At 44.4% G+C, this 14293-nt stretch overlaps 2 protein-coding genes across 7 annotated transcripts in view; both read left to right on the plus strand.

The window, feature by feature from the left end:
• Nucleotides 1–2090, plus strand: part of LOC148902260 (protein phosphatase 3 catalytic subunit alpha) — a 75044-nt gene extending 72954 nt beyond the window's left edge. For all 5 annotated transcript variants that reach the window (XM_088990636.1, XM_088990637.1, XM_088990640.1 and 2 more), the window contains one exon: nt 412–2090. In XM_088990636.1, the coding sequence (XP_088846762.1) occupies nt 412–626 (215 nt within the window). In that variant the 3' untranslated portion in view covers nt 627–2090. The remainder of the gene's footprint in view (nt 1–411) is intronic.
• A 208-nt stretch (nt 2091–2298) lies between these two features.
• On the plus strand, nt 2299–14246 carry rcor2 (REST corepressor 2). Of its 2 annotated transcripts, none has more exons than XM_088990643.1 (14): nt 2299–2417; nt 6026–6175; nt 6633–6689; nt 7123–7203; nt 7293–7345; nt 7438–7599; nt 7667–7791; nt 7871–7937; nt 8014–8253; nt 8349–8426; nt 8553–8610; nt 9210–9277; nt 9375–9524; nt 11917–14246. In XM_088990643.1, exons 2-14 carry the CDS (start codon nt 6052–6054, stop codon nt 12250–12252), a joined length of 1599 nt encoding a protein of 532 aa, XP_088846769.1. In that variant the 5' UTR covers nt 2299–2417; nt 6026–6051; the 3' UTR covers nt 12253–14246. The 2 variants fall into 2 exon arrangements, with proteins under 2 accessions (XP_088846769.1, XP_088846768.1); XM_088990642.1 differs by lacking the exon at nt 2299–2417 and adding an exon at nt 3824–4009 and having other exon boundaries at nt 11917–14245.
• The last annotated feature ends 47 nt before the right edge of the window (nt 14247–14293 follow it).

Here is a 14293-nt window from a genome sequence, read left to right on the forward strand (position 1 = left end):
GTGGGTGCGGGGGGGGGGTCTTTCTCGACGTATATTTGGTCAGACGCGGTCATTAAATAAGTTTAATTTCCGTAAATAAACAACGAGAACGGTTTGAAATTTTCATTTTCTGATAAGTGCATAAACCCTGAATTAGTGACGCTCGACGAGGAGTCACCGGTGTTATACCACCCCCTTGTGGCCCAAACATGTATGTTTTTTCTTTTTTTTTTTATTTTTTGCCACCGGGAAGTACACTGGCGTTGATTGTGAACAAACACGATGAAAAGATCAATTGCAAACGGTCCAATCAGTTCAGTTAGCCCGATGTCACTATTCTGTTGTGATGATCTTCTGCATTATCTCTACGTAAGTCACAGCCGATGATCCTTTACCTCCCACCTCCCTCTCTTTCTCTCCCCCGCCCCGCAGCCATCAAGGGCTTCTCGCCGCAGCACAAGATCACCAGTTTCGAGGAGGCCAAGGGCCTGGACCGCATCAACGAGAGGATGCCGCCGCGGCGGGACGCGATACCATCCGACGCCAGCCTCAACTCCCTCAACAAGGCGTTGTCCTCGGAGACCAACGGCACAGACGGCAAAGGGAGCACCAGCGGCGGAGGAGGCGGCGGCGGAGGGATACAGTAGAGGGGTAGGCGGGGAGAGGTCGTCAGGGGACTGACGCGGAAGTGAAGTGCGGCCTCGGGCACACCGGGGAGGGAAGGCAGGGGAACGGAATGGGGCGGGGGCTTAACATGTCACACTTGCTTGTCTTTGGATATGCCTTGGAATTGTTCGTCAAATATTTTAAGTTATTGCTCACAGCGCAGTATGTGACGGAGAGAGAGACGCATAAGAATGGCTCTTCTTTCTTTTCGCATCCACTCGGGTGTCCCTTGATCATTTACCTTCTTACTAACTATTGTACGTTTACAAAAAAAAAAAAAAAAAAAAAAAAAAAACAGCACTAAAAAAAATAAAAAAAGGACAGAACATGAGATGCCGTTTTAAAAAAAATGTAAGGATGTATAAACTAAGTAAGAATTATTTATTGTTTTTTTTTTGCTCCTCTTATAAAATAGCTATGAATGAATTAGGCAGTCTTAAAAAGAATGTTGTGGAAATGCCAAATATTGGAACGTTTTATCGTTATGTACATATGACGCTTACCTCAGGTTCTTTTGGTGTGTGCTTTGACCTGATTTATTGTTTTTTTCTTCTTCCGTTCTATGACTAAACAACTCGATAATGAATAGCTATTTTCTCGAGTTTCATAACTGGAATTTACATTTACTTATCGTTTGCTACCATGTTCGTTTGTTTGTCTCTTTCGGGAAGGGAAAGTTCGATTTATTCAAGCTTGCCGGAAGTGAGTGTTCATTTTCTCTTTTTAAGTATTACGAACAAAGTAAGAGTTAGATGGCCTATATTGTGTAAAAAAGAATCAAGTGTCTGCCTATGCATGTTTTATAAAAAGTCAAAAGTGAAGAAACTGGGAAATCAAAATATTTGAACTATATTGCTCTTTAGTGAACATGTACTGGAATACATTTATCTGCATATTTTCAACCAACACCACGATTCTCTATGCCTTCTTAATTTTCTTTTTTTTAAGACGAAGAGGCAACTTCTGTTTTTAAGCGCTGCTTGTACGTGCACACAGTCCAATTAAGCATGTTTGACAATTATTGTGAGGTGTGTGGTTACAATGTGGAGCTCAAAAATGCATGAATAGCCATTGGTGTCATATAATGAGTTTCAAAATTTCAAAACCTAACCAAAAAACAACAACAACAAAAATAGGCTTTTGTTCAAATTTTGTAAAATATGCCACAGAAATTGTCATTTGGTCCCCCCTAATGATTCCAATTCTTATCTGGAATTCTGTTTTGTGATATCAGTTACAGGTTTGATACTGCTCAGTACTCAACAAAACCTATGTTGATCTTTTTTAAAGAAACTGCTTAAGTGCCCAAGTAATTCACTACACGACATGAAGCCTTGCTTTTTGTAATTTAACTTTGAAACTGTTGGCAGATGAGGCATGCACTTGCAACTATGAAACATTAGTATTTTATATAACTGTTCAATAAAAATGTGCATGAATTTCAACTTGAACAATCCTGGTTGACTTGTGTTGCATCGACTGCACCCCCACTCCCACAACCATCACCCCACCCCATCCCACCTCTTTAAAAAACTCAACCTCCGATAATTGCTCAATGGCCTTTCCACGGAAGAAACCGTTCAACCGGCGCTCCGCCAGGGGGCGCGCCGACGACAAAGGCATTGGATCTGATTTGCGACTCCCGTTTGCGAGCACGCGGCCGGACGAAGAGTCAGTCCCCCTTTTCGAAGTGGACTTTTGTCGTCAGTTGAAAGTCACCCGACGCCCGTTGCCCGGAGGGAGCGACAGGGAAGACCCCAAACCCGTCACATGTGAGTCCGTGTTCAAGGAGGGGAGGGATGGGACGGGGACGACGACGACGAGGAGGACTTAACGAGAGCAGGAGGCGAAAGGGAGGGAAGAGGAAAGTAGCGTTGGCTTGGGGTGGGGGAGGGGAAAGGAGGCCTGGGAGTGACTAGGCAAAGGAAACGCGGATGGAGGACAAGGCTGAAGCCCCCCTTGTGTGTGCGTGTGTGTGTGTGTGTGTGTGTGTGTGTGTGTGTGTGTGTGTGTCGGGGTTGTAGGGGGGGGCAAAGACAATGAGATGGACAAAGGTGACTCCTCACCTCAGTGAAGGTTGGCTCTGCATATGTGCGCAATCCACCGTTTGTTTGATCCTACAATCCGCAGTCTTGGTTTCATGAAATGTAATTCTCACATATCCTGGCCAATCACTCATGATCTAGCAGGAATTAAAATTAACATTTTGCTGTTACTAATTAATTATATAATCCAATTTCCTTTGCTGTACCGTCAACTTCTATGTCACGCGCTAATTTACATACAGGGTGATCAATACGCAATGCTTGATGACTTCATCAACCTTTCTACCAAGATTGTGTGACGGTTACGAGGTTGTGTGTGCGTGCCAGATTGTGCATTTTATTTCATGAAACAGTGACTGTGAATTGTATGATAAACAACTTCTGTGCCATGTTATCATGTTATGTGGCAAAATGATGACCTGAATTGCCAGTGGCATAAATACATACGTACACGCTTACACACACATACACACTTCCACACACATGCATACATTCATTAGAACCTGTAGTTCGTATACATCACTTGAGATAGTCCAAATAGTCTGAGAATAGTGCATGATCTCCATCCATGTGAAAATGGCAAAAAAAACACGCCTCGGAAGTGCGTGTGTGAGCGCGCGTGAATGCGTGTGCCCGTGAACGTGCCCGTGATGCACGAGGGCGTGTTGCCGTGCGTGTTTTCCAGCGTCAGGTGTGAGACAACATACCACAGGCAGCAAGGAGTCACTAATTGGAATATGGCGTAAAATAGAAAAGTGTTTATTTTTCTCGCTGCCTCTCAAAGGGAAACACTGGTGACCCCCGCCGCCCCCCCACACACGCGCGCGCGCGCGCACACGCAGTGCAAGTCTGGACAGCCTGCCTCAGTACAGAGATGCACACTTGACGTATCCCTGCGCCGGCAGACCGGCAAGTAGTCCCAATTGTTGGTTTTGTTTGTGCGCCAAACAGTGTTCAACACACATCCCCGCGTTTCTACAACTGTGAAGATAACTTATATTCAAGCTGGTTGAGTGAGCATTGGTGACTTTTACACAAAATACTTCTTGCTCACTCCCAACGGCGAAGCCGGAGCTTGGGAGAGGCACCGGTTGGCGGACGAGCACTTTGCAATTCAGTGGGAGCTGTGCGGCTTCGCCGGCTGCCTGCATTTGTGCTCCACGCCGCCGTTTCACTTCATTGTATTCAATTGGAAGAATTAAAGCGTCTTTTGGCCAACAAGTCTTTATTTTGACACGCCGGAGGGATTGGCAAAGGTGCCGTGAAAGGCAGAGTGGCATATAATAAGTTGGGGCTCGGCGGAGGAACGAGGCACGCAGGTACAACACGACTGTTAATGTTGACTCGCAAGTCGGAGTAATCGTTACTAATGTAACGCAGAGGTGCTGCTAGCCTCGACGAGCTAAGTGGCTATCGCTAGCATCCGAACTATGTTTGGATACCCACACACCGCACTTGCAAAGATGGTCTCGGGCACACTTTGGAAATAAATATTTCCATTTTATGCGTCCGCGTAACCCGACGAAAAGAAAGTGACTTTAGTTTTCACATTAGAAAAAAAAACTACTTTTCTTTGACTTAAACGAGAGTCGGGCGCTGACTGGGCGACGTTGAGCGTATTGAAAACAAAAGGGACGGACCCACTTGGGGTTTATCATATTAATGATAAACAAAGACGAAATGTTATTGTCCAAATACTACGACTGAATTTGTTCGCCTGTCGCGGTCTCGGTGCCCGAACAAAAAAAAGTACATCTAGCGTTATTGCGGGCTTAAAAAATACAAAGTGATTATTTAAAAACGAATGCATCTTAAACGTCCGTAGAAACGTGGGCATCTTTTCTCGTGGTAACTTTCCAAATAACCATTTTTTAAATATATATCATAAACATATATCTATCATGGTGCTCGAGACTCCCATGGGATATGACCGAGGCTACCCCAGTAATTCTTCCCCTTTACGTTGATTTAAACAAACAAACAAAAATATTCAAAGTTGTCTGCATATTCCCTCAGCCGTAAACGTCGACCCAAACGTCGTAAATTTTCATTTGGTAGTATTATTCGGGTCGTCGGGACAGCTGTTGCAGTTGGGGAGGGGATGGGTGTGGGGGGCATTATGTGGGACAAAGACCCCACTCAGGGAGCCCCGTATTGTTCTACAGTTGAAGTGATATCAAGTTCGAACAAGTTTGTTTATTTATTTATTTCGCCTCCTAATTGGAGTTTGGATGCTCGTGTCCTCACGCGACCGATGAGGAGAAAGGCAGCTTGGCAGCATAACACGTCCGTGCATTGAGTATTATTTTTAGTGTTGGCCTGTTTCCGGATGGTGTCGCGGGGCTGCTAATCCTAAAAAAAACGGTCAAAACCGTCTTGTCGGTTCTCCAACTTCCACACCACGTATCTTTACCGTCCAAGCTGCAGCATGCATGTTTTGAACTACAGTTGTTATTAAAGGTACTGCGTGTGTAATTCAGTGTCATCTAGTGGCGAACAATTAGAATGCAACGTTTTTCGGTAAATGCAGGCGCACTCGGTACCTCAGATACATTACACACACTTCCCATTGTTTCAGCAGAGGTGCATATCAAAATCTCAACCCAAATGAATTGTTGTATAACCTCAGGTGACGGACTAAGCACACGGCACGGCATTGGTCACACATCCTGTGGAGGAATCACATTCCCTAAATTTGTCTCCTTGTGGTATCCGTAACAGAAGCACGACGGTGAAACATGGCAGCCTGCTGTAGGGGAGACTGAAGTCTAATTTGCGCTGACTTTGCTTACAATGATAACTTTTAAACAGGACCTGGAATACTTTTTAATAACCATTCGGAGAATAAGCACACATATATCTCATCTAATCTCATTTTCCATACCGCTTATTCCTCATTGGGGTCGCGCGGGTTGCTGGAGCCTATCTCAGCTGTCTTTGGGCACGAGGTGGGGGACACCCTGAATTGGTTGCCAGCCAATCGCAGGGCACACAAAGACATACAACAGTCACTCTCACACTCAGACCTAGGGACAATTTGGAGTGGTCAATCTGCCTGCCATGCATGTTTTTGGAGTGTGGGAGGAAACCGGAGGACCCGGAGAAAACCCACGCGTGTCCGGGGAGAACATGCAAACTTCACAAAGGGAGGCCGGACCGGGACGCGAACCGGCGACCTCTGCACTGTGGAGCCGGTGTGCTAAACACTCGGCTACCGGGCCGCCCTTAAGCACACATATATTTTTATAAAATATATTAAAAATATGTTATATCTAAAAATTTATATGATTGCTTAATGATTGCAAAGTATGTTAATGCAAGCTGGATATGTTCAGGGTCTGCGGCAGTGTCTCGCATAGCCATGCCCTCGGTGATGGAGCGCTCCGGGGCCGGTGTCCTGTCCAGGAGCCGAGCCAAGACGGTAACCAACGGCAACAGCCAGCCGCATTCTGAAGAAGAGAGTAGCGACGAGGAACACGCTCATGGTACACACACACATTTATTAAACTTGAATTGCAAATGATACTCCACAGTTTTTAAATACTTTGCAATTTGGCAACTTTTGGCTGGATTGCACCCTCTTGGCAATTTTTTCAATCATTTTAATTTCGGTCATCATTTGAAATGGTCCTTCAACAGTCTTGAAGGAGCTTGCGTAGCAACCTTCACTTATTCGGCACCTTACAAAGACATGTCGACCATAACCAAAATCTCAAATTTGGACTCGTCAGACCGAAGGGCGACTTGCCACTGACCGAATGTCCATAATTTGTGTTCAAGCTGTTTTCTTCCTCTTGTTGTTTTCGTCCCTTAAATCCAGATTTTTCAATGAACGATGAGTCACTCCGTGTCATGTGCGGCAATCCCGTCCATCCCGCTGAGCTACTTGTTGAACGCCGGCCATGTTGAGTGCTTTCTTTTCTCTCTATTGTTCTTCAACAGACAGCATGATTCGAGTGGGAGGAGACTACCAGGCCCAGATCCCGGAGTTCAAACCAGGTAAAACAAACTCAATGAATGAATGATCACACCTAGTCATACTAGTCCAGCTCCTGACATAGCCCCAATATAGTTTTTTAGAGCCGTATCAGATGATTCATAGTCATATTAAACAATATTCAATTATGGTCGAAGGCCAAATAGTGGCATAAAAGGAGAAATAAAACTAAGTCCAAAACTGTAATGCCTGTCGTAGCATTAAAAAAATGTTTTTAGATAATATCATTTTTATTTTTAAACAATATGCCACAAAAAAGTGTTGCTACTTTATTTATTCATTCATCTTTAGGTCCGCATTCAGAGCATTTCAATGAGGAAAATGTATTTGTATTATAATTACCCTGTGAAATTAACTCTACATACTATGACAGTCAGGAAACTGACAACGCTGTGACTGTGTCAAGTGAATCTTGAAATTTGCTTGTAATTACAGACAACCCGGCCCGTTACAATGAGAAGGACCAGAGGAGCATGTTGGTCTGGTGTCCCAATACTCAGCTGTCTGACGCAATGTGTACGCACTCGCACTTTTAGCCTTATCGCTAACTCTTTGGTTAGCATTTCCCGTCCCGTCTCCAATCTTCATTGTTTTGTTCCACGCAGTGGACGAATACATCCTGATGTCCAAAGAGAAACACGGCTACAACATGGAGCAGGTAAGAGTATGGCCAACCGTGGTGTAACTTCTACCCACCCACCCCCCGCGCTACTGCGGCGTCGTGAATCTGAGTGCATACGCTTCCACCAGGCACTGGGCATGCTGCTGTGGCACAAGCACGACGTGGAGCGCTCGCTGGCCGACCTGGCTAACTTCACACCGTTCCCCGACGAGTGGACGGTGGAGGACAAAGTGCTGTTCGAACAAGCATTCAGCTTCCATGGGAAGAGTTTCCACCGCATCCAGCAGATGGTGAGACACTGTTGTGATTGACAGCCCAATCAGTCAAACGGATTTTTTGACTTGTGTGTATTCTCAGCTTCCGGACAAGCTGATATCCAGTTTGGTCAAGTACTACTATAGCTGGAAAAAGACAAGAACCAGAACCTCCGTCATGGACCGTCAGGCCAGGAGGCTGGTCAGTAAGAGGGAGAAAGATGACAGGTGAGAAGAAACAAGTCTTTTCTTAAGCGAGGAAGCAAAAAAAAGCAAACGAGAAGCTTGAATTTTTTTTCCCGTGTAGTAATGACGAGCTGGAGGAAGGAGATCCTGGAAGTGACTGTGACTTTGAGCTTGATGCCAAAAAGGAGGTGAGCTTTGAAAACGAGTCGGGAGGGGTGGGGGACCATCACACCACTATGCTATTACATCACAATGTACGCGCAGACGGCCAAGCAGAACACCAACACCGCTGTCTCAGACAAGATTACCCCCGGTCGCTCCGGCCCCATCAAGAAGGAAAACGTCGGCGCGCAGTACCGCCACCACCCCCTTCGTGCGCGACGCCGGCCACCCAAGGGGATGCACCTGGAGCAGGCCGATATCACGTCCCTGTCCGCTTCGCACGACTCGGGCGTGTTGACCATAAGGCAGCTGGACACGCAGCTGGTGTCACTTAAACGACAGGTGACAGGCGTCCCGTATCGCAGTTCACCTGCGTGTGTGTGCGTGCGCGCGCGCGCCCCCCCCCCAATAAACAGCATCTTGACTTCCTCTTTCAGGTTCAAAGTATTAAACAGAGCAACAGTAGTTTGAAACTGAGTCTGAATGAAGGTGTCGACACTTTCAGGCCCATTGAGGTATATTACCCCCCCTCATTATTATTATTATTATTATTATTATTATTATTATTATTATTTGAGATTAGTTTTTTCTACCTCTGACCGAGAACGTGTCACTATTTCCATCCATGTCCTCTTTTGCAGCCCACCCCCAAAATGAACGCTCGCTGGACGACAGAGGAGCAGCTGCTTGCGGTGCAAGGTGAGGGGGAGCAGAGGTGGCGCGTGTTGATCACCCTCGTAGAAAAAAAAGAAAAACACATACCATAATGAATTCTATTTTATTTTTTAAAAACAACACTGAAATCAGATGAAAAACAATTGAAAAGCAGCATCTCATCACAGAGGATAAAGAATATATGAATGGAAAACTATTCTGATTACTCAAATTTTCCCACTAGAATGAACGGAAAAGTTATTTGTTAATCCATTTGAATGAATGGAAATGATTGTAATCATTCCAGTCCACCCCGGAATTATTTTTGGGGGTTTTGATTGAGAAAAAAATTACACTCTGCGAAGTTTGTCACATGTTCTTCAATGGTTATTCTGGTGTGTGGCAGTTGCCCACCTGAAGTCAGTAGAAAAGAAACCGAAATACAGAGCTGGTCACTCTGGTCCTCTCGGTTACTTCTCTGTCAATCATTCCTCACAGAGGATAAATAATATATGCAAAAGTGTATTCTCCAATCAAACTCCAATCAAACACCGCTACGTTGATGCCTGCCTGCCTCCGAGTTTCCCGTTGTATGTTAGCCTCAAGTGCAATTTCTCTCTAAAGTGTCGGTTCCCTTTTTGCAGCAATCCGTCGTTACGGCAAAGACTTCACCGCCATCGCCGAAGTGATTGGAAACAAGACGTCCACTCAGGTGATGACCCCCCCACCCCCCCACCCCCAGCCTTTGGACTTTTTCTTTTTCCTCACCGGGCATACGTCCTCACAATCATTTGCTCCCATACCCCCAGGTGAGCTCCTTCTTCGTGAGCTACCGTCGCAGGTTCAACCTGGACGAAGTGCTGAAGGAGTGGGCCGCCGAGCAGGTGGCCAACCGGGACCTACGGCGTGGTGGCGAGGACATGGTGACCGCCACGGAAGGGGGGGCGGAGGAAGACGAGGTGAGCAACGGCGGCTTGGGTTGAAGCGTACATCTCATACACAAAGTACCGTATTTTCCGCATGATAGGGCGCATGTTCAATGAGTGACATATTTTCAAACTTTTCCCATACATAAGGCGCTTACTGACAACACCATTCACTCCCAAAATGAATAAACTGTTTTATTATTACATATTTTATTTTATTTGTGTATTTTCATGACACTGGTTATCTTTTAACAACAGCAAGGTATAACATGTTGTGCAACATTTCACATATCACATAGTGGAGAGGAACTTTTCCTCCATTCCGTAAACACATCAAAAATATTCTGATGCTGTTACAGTACAGTGATACCTCAGTTTACGAACTTAATTGGTTCCCAGAAAGTGTGTGTAAGGCAAAAAGTGTGTTTTCCAAAAATTAACTTCCAATAGGAAACCATTAAAATGAGAATAATCCATTCCCAGGTCCCCATAACACATAATTTTCGACTAATTAAAAGCCTTAAAACGACACAAATTGTACCTTATTTTATGTATAATAAATGTGCCATTGTATTGTAATTAAAGAAATAAACTGTACTGTATAATACTCGTTTTATCTACCTTTGTGATGGTGGTTGATGTAGTTGCCTCTTGATGATATCCGAGTGAAGTTGTTGTGCTTTCTCTGCAATAATACCCTCACTCCCTGTCCCCTGCTAGCTGCTTTTCGTTAATCCAAATTAACAGAAGTTTTTCAAGCTCTTCTATTGCCTGAGACCGTTGCTTAGACAACACGGAAACACCCTTAGCAACACACGCACCTTTAATAGATTCCTTGTTCCGAAGGATGTTAGCAATGGTCGACTTAGCATACTGGTACTGGGACGCTAAGTCTCACAAATGCGCACCTCGTTCGTGGTTCTCGATGATCTCCTTCTTCTGCTCGACCGTAATTTTATTTTGTGTCCTCTTCGACTGAACACTAGCCTGTGGTGGGGTCTTTTTCGGTCCCATAATAGCAAATGATTACAAACCACGTATGCACTCAGAGAAAGGGTGTGTGGAAAAGTAGTCGTTGGCCGTGTGGTTTGGTGTTCTTCCGCTGAAAACTAGTCCGCCAGCTATTGTGGCTTTCCGTGTGTTTCCCAAAAACTAATTCTGATGCCAATATTATATTCTCACGAATTTAATGTTCGTAAGGCGAAAAGTTCGTTAGCTAAAGCGTTCGTAAACCGAGGTATCAGTGTAAATTAAATATGTGTGCAATCACAATATAGTAACACTCATAAAATAGCAAATACAATATAATAGCTATAAAACAATAGCATAACTCAAAGTTGTTCACGCGTTAATGTCCATATTTACAATATGACCAACCCTGTTCAAGTGTAAACACACAAAATAAACACGTCAAGCTCACTTCATCAATTCAGTCCATATACAGGTAACATCTGACTTAGGACCAGCTCGACTTACGACAAGCTCGATTTACGACCGCCAGTACTTACGACCATGACCTCCAGACCCTATTTTTTTTATTTTTAATTCTACGCCTAGCACCGCAACGCGCTAGCAGGCCGGCAACGCGTAGGACAATTTTGGCCAGGTAGCCAGCATCTCACTATCGCGCAGAAATTGACCGTGTGATGGCACCAGAAGGGGGGGGGGGGGGGGGGAGGGGGAGTTTGCGTGTCATTTAGCCTCGGGGTCTCTGTTCAACATTTTGAATGGATTATCGACCATTTCGACGAACGGAACTCGGTCGTAAGTCCGCTGTTACCTGTATAGGGCGTACCGGATTAGTGTACAGTCAAACCTCAGTTTTCGAACGGCTTGGTTCTCGACCCATTCGGTTTTCAACCAAAAATTTCGGGTTTTTATGCTTTGGTTTGCAACGTTGACTCGGTTCTCGACCAAACCAGAATGACTCCCCTCTGCTTCCTTATGCATCACTTCTTTGTGTCGTGTTTCATTGTGACCGCCGCATTATCCTCGTGTAGCGTTCCGTTGTGAGCAGGCATCTTTGTATTGTTCAATTTCGATTAAAAAAAAAGTAGACATTGATTACATTGATTATGATGGGAAATGTTTCCGTTTTGAACAGATTGGTTTTCAAACAGGTTTCTGGAGCGGCTTGTAGTGGAAAATGCTGGTTTGACTGTATAAGGCGCATGGTCAGCTTTTGAAAAAAAATTCAAACCTTTTAGGTGTGCCTTATAGTACGGAAAATACAGTAACTCAATGTGCTTCACGGAATTCAAAATAAAGCCAAACATTCAAAAATCATGGATAAATAAGACAACAGTTGAATTGCACCTTGTTCACTTAGGCTTCATTGATTCACCAGATTCTAAGAAACCAACCTGTACACATTGTAAGCTAAAGTTCAGAAATCCATATTTGTTTCCTCCCTCTGCTTCCCAAGGTCAAGATGGAAGACTCTCCTCCCGATGCCGCCGGAAGCTCCCCGCCCCACTCATCCAGCCACAACCCTTCATCCCTGTCCCAGCCGCCCCCGCTGTTGCGCCCGGCGCCGCCCTCTGCGCCGCCCAGCCTCCTGCGCCAGCCGCCGCCACTGCAAACCCGCCCGTTGCAGAACCGGGCCCCTCACAACCACCCTCCGCCACCCCTCATCCGACCCGCCGTCACCTCTTCCGGAAGCTCCAACTTGCGTGCTTCTCCCAGCTCCTCGCCCTCGGCGGCCATGCAGATGCCGCCGTCGCTGGTGGGGATCAAGGTGGAGCAGGCCAACTTGCACTAGGAGACGGAACATGTCAGGGTTGCCAAACGCCGCCATGTTTTTCTGGGAAATTCAAAGTTACCTTGAAAATATGCCGATTCGGAAAATACCAATTTGTTCTGATGGAAACTTTCCCAGTTGGGTAATTTGCAACCCTCGTTCAACCCGAAATGTTTTCACAGCGTCCCGTGACCACTGTGGTCCAAAATGTCAGCTCGTCAATGTTTTTTTTTGTATTATAGCTGCACTGTCACACCTACCTCCAGACCACTGCTATTACACACACACTCACACACACAAACAAACAAAAAGTTCCAAACTCCAAACACTACCTAAGCCCTGACAGTTTGAACATTACAGCTGGAACCCTCAGGGGATAAAACAGGTACAACGATGACCAGTTTTGAATCTTTTCAGGAAGAGAGGTTGGGGATAAAGAGTGATGACGTTTCTCTCCCTCTTCTCACAGCCATGTCCCACTGGTATGAACTGGAGTGAAGTGTCTGTGGGTTTTTTAACTAGATTTAAGATGACTTCTTTGGTAGATAATAGTTTAGGTGGTTTATTATTATTATTATTCGTAGTAGTATTAGTATTATTGACAAAGCACGAAGGAGCCATTTGTGTGTGACTTGAGTTGCGAGTCCTCTTACCTCCCCTGTCTCCTTACAACTTGTTCAGCCAAAGTCAGATCTCGCTTTAAAAGCACAAGGGGGGGAGAGAAAAAAAAACGACTTTGACTTTCTTGTGACCGCTGCTAATTATGTCTTGATACAGGAACGTTTTCCAAAATTGTTGCAGTGAATCTTTTTTAAGAGGTAGATTGTCCAAGTGTAGAGCTCCCAGGATCACAAGTCACTTCTATTCTTGTCTTGCCTTTTGATTCCTTTGAAGCTGACTTTAATTTTCATGCAAAAAAAAAAGAATTCCAATGCATGTCGATGTGGAAAATGAGACATTTCCTTTTTTTTAGAATAATTGGCCACGGTTTAGTTTCATCTAGTAATTATTATTATGCTATCAGTTTGTTGCGTGCATGTGCAGTAGAAATGCACATTGACTCGAAAGAAGAACTAAAGACAGAACAGATGAACAAGATGTAATTATTGTCATCTCAGATAATGACAAGTGTTAATCGCACAAGTGCAGAAGTGTGCGACACTCCAGCGTTGCATTCATTCTTTTATTCTATGGACAGTTGTCTCAAATTATAGGATGTGTTTGTTGAAAAGGAACCGTGTGCTCTTTTCTTCGCGAATGATGCAACATTTTTTTTCAATGTTTATTTATGTGTTTATGATCGTTTTTTTCATCAATGATTTGATTTCCAGGCTTTAAAGCTGAATTGTAAGGCTATATTACATGTGTTAAATTGAAAAGATGGTAAATATGTTCCGATTGGGAATTTAACAATGTCTTGGTTGTGTTGTACGATTGTGACCAATACATAATTTTGTGATGAGAATTTGCCTTCTTTTTGGCTAGTACTATGAAACAAAATGTCCTAACTGTTAGTTGTTTTTCTCATACATACCAATACCCCCTTCACCCAAATAAATAACTTACAGTAGCAGTCAGGAAAAAAAATCTGCAGTTTGAGAAATAGCCGAATTCTTGTCTCAGAAGACAAATCAGCCCATTTCCAACAGAGTTTATGCGCCATCTTGTGCATTTTCTGGGAGCTACGTTGGAGTCCAGACGGCTCGAATTGATACGGAAGGACTTCTTCAATCGATTGCAAACATTTATGGTTTCCTCTTCAGAACTATTTGAATCATATTCATAACTGGATGAGTAACAAGAAAGCATCTTCTCCGAATCTGAACTCACTGAAGGCATTGTTATGTGTCTGGAGTATCCTGGCGTGACGTCACAAACAAGGGGCGAGGGCCAAGGTCATTTTGAAGGAGTTTTGGGACACTTTAAGTCATTTTTATTGGTGTTTGGCATTTGACTAAAAATATCAGCCTGCGTGTTTTGGGTATTTTAGATGCTATAAAACGTTTTTATAATGTCAGTTAGGAAACAAAAAAATGGTGTCGGTTGTCCTTTAATGTTAATT

The sequence above is a fragment of the Hippocampus bargibanti genome, linkage group LG02 (assembly GCF_051943395.1).
Source record: "Hippocampus bargibanti isolate YZ-2025 linkage group LG02, ASM5194339v1, whole genome shotgun sequence".
NCBI lineage: Eukaryota > Metazoa > Chordata > Actinopteri > Syngnathiformes > Syngnathidae > Hippocampus > Hippocampus bargibanti.

Bases quoted from the DNA above. Each gene is read 5' to 3' on its own strand.
- rcor2 (XM_088990643.1), top strand. From the start codon at position 6,052: ATGCCCTCGGTGATGGAGCGCTCCGGGGCCGGTGTCCTGTCCAGGAGC. The intron at 7,204-7,292 runs GTACGCACTCGC...TGTTCCACGCAG, and splicing joins TCAGCTGTCTGACGCAATGT to TGGACGAATACATCCTGATG. The intron at 9,525-11,916 runs GTGAGCAACGGC...CTGCTTCCCAAG, and splicing joins GGGGGGCGGAGGAAGACGAG to GTCAAGATGGAAGACTCTCC.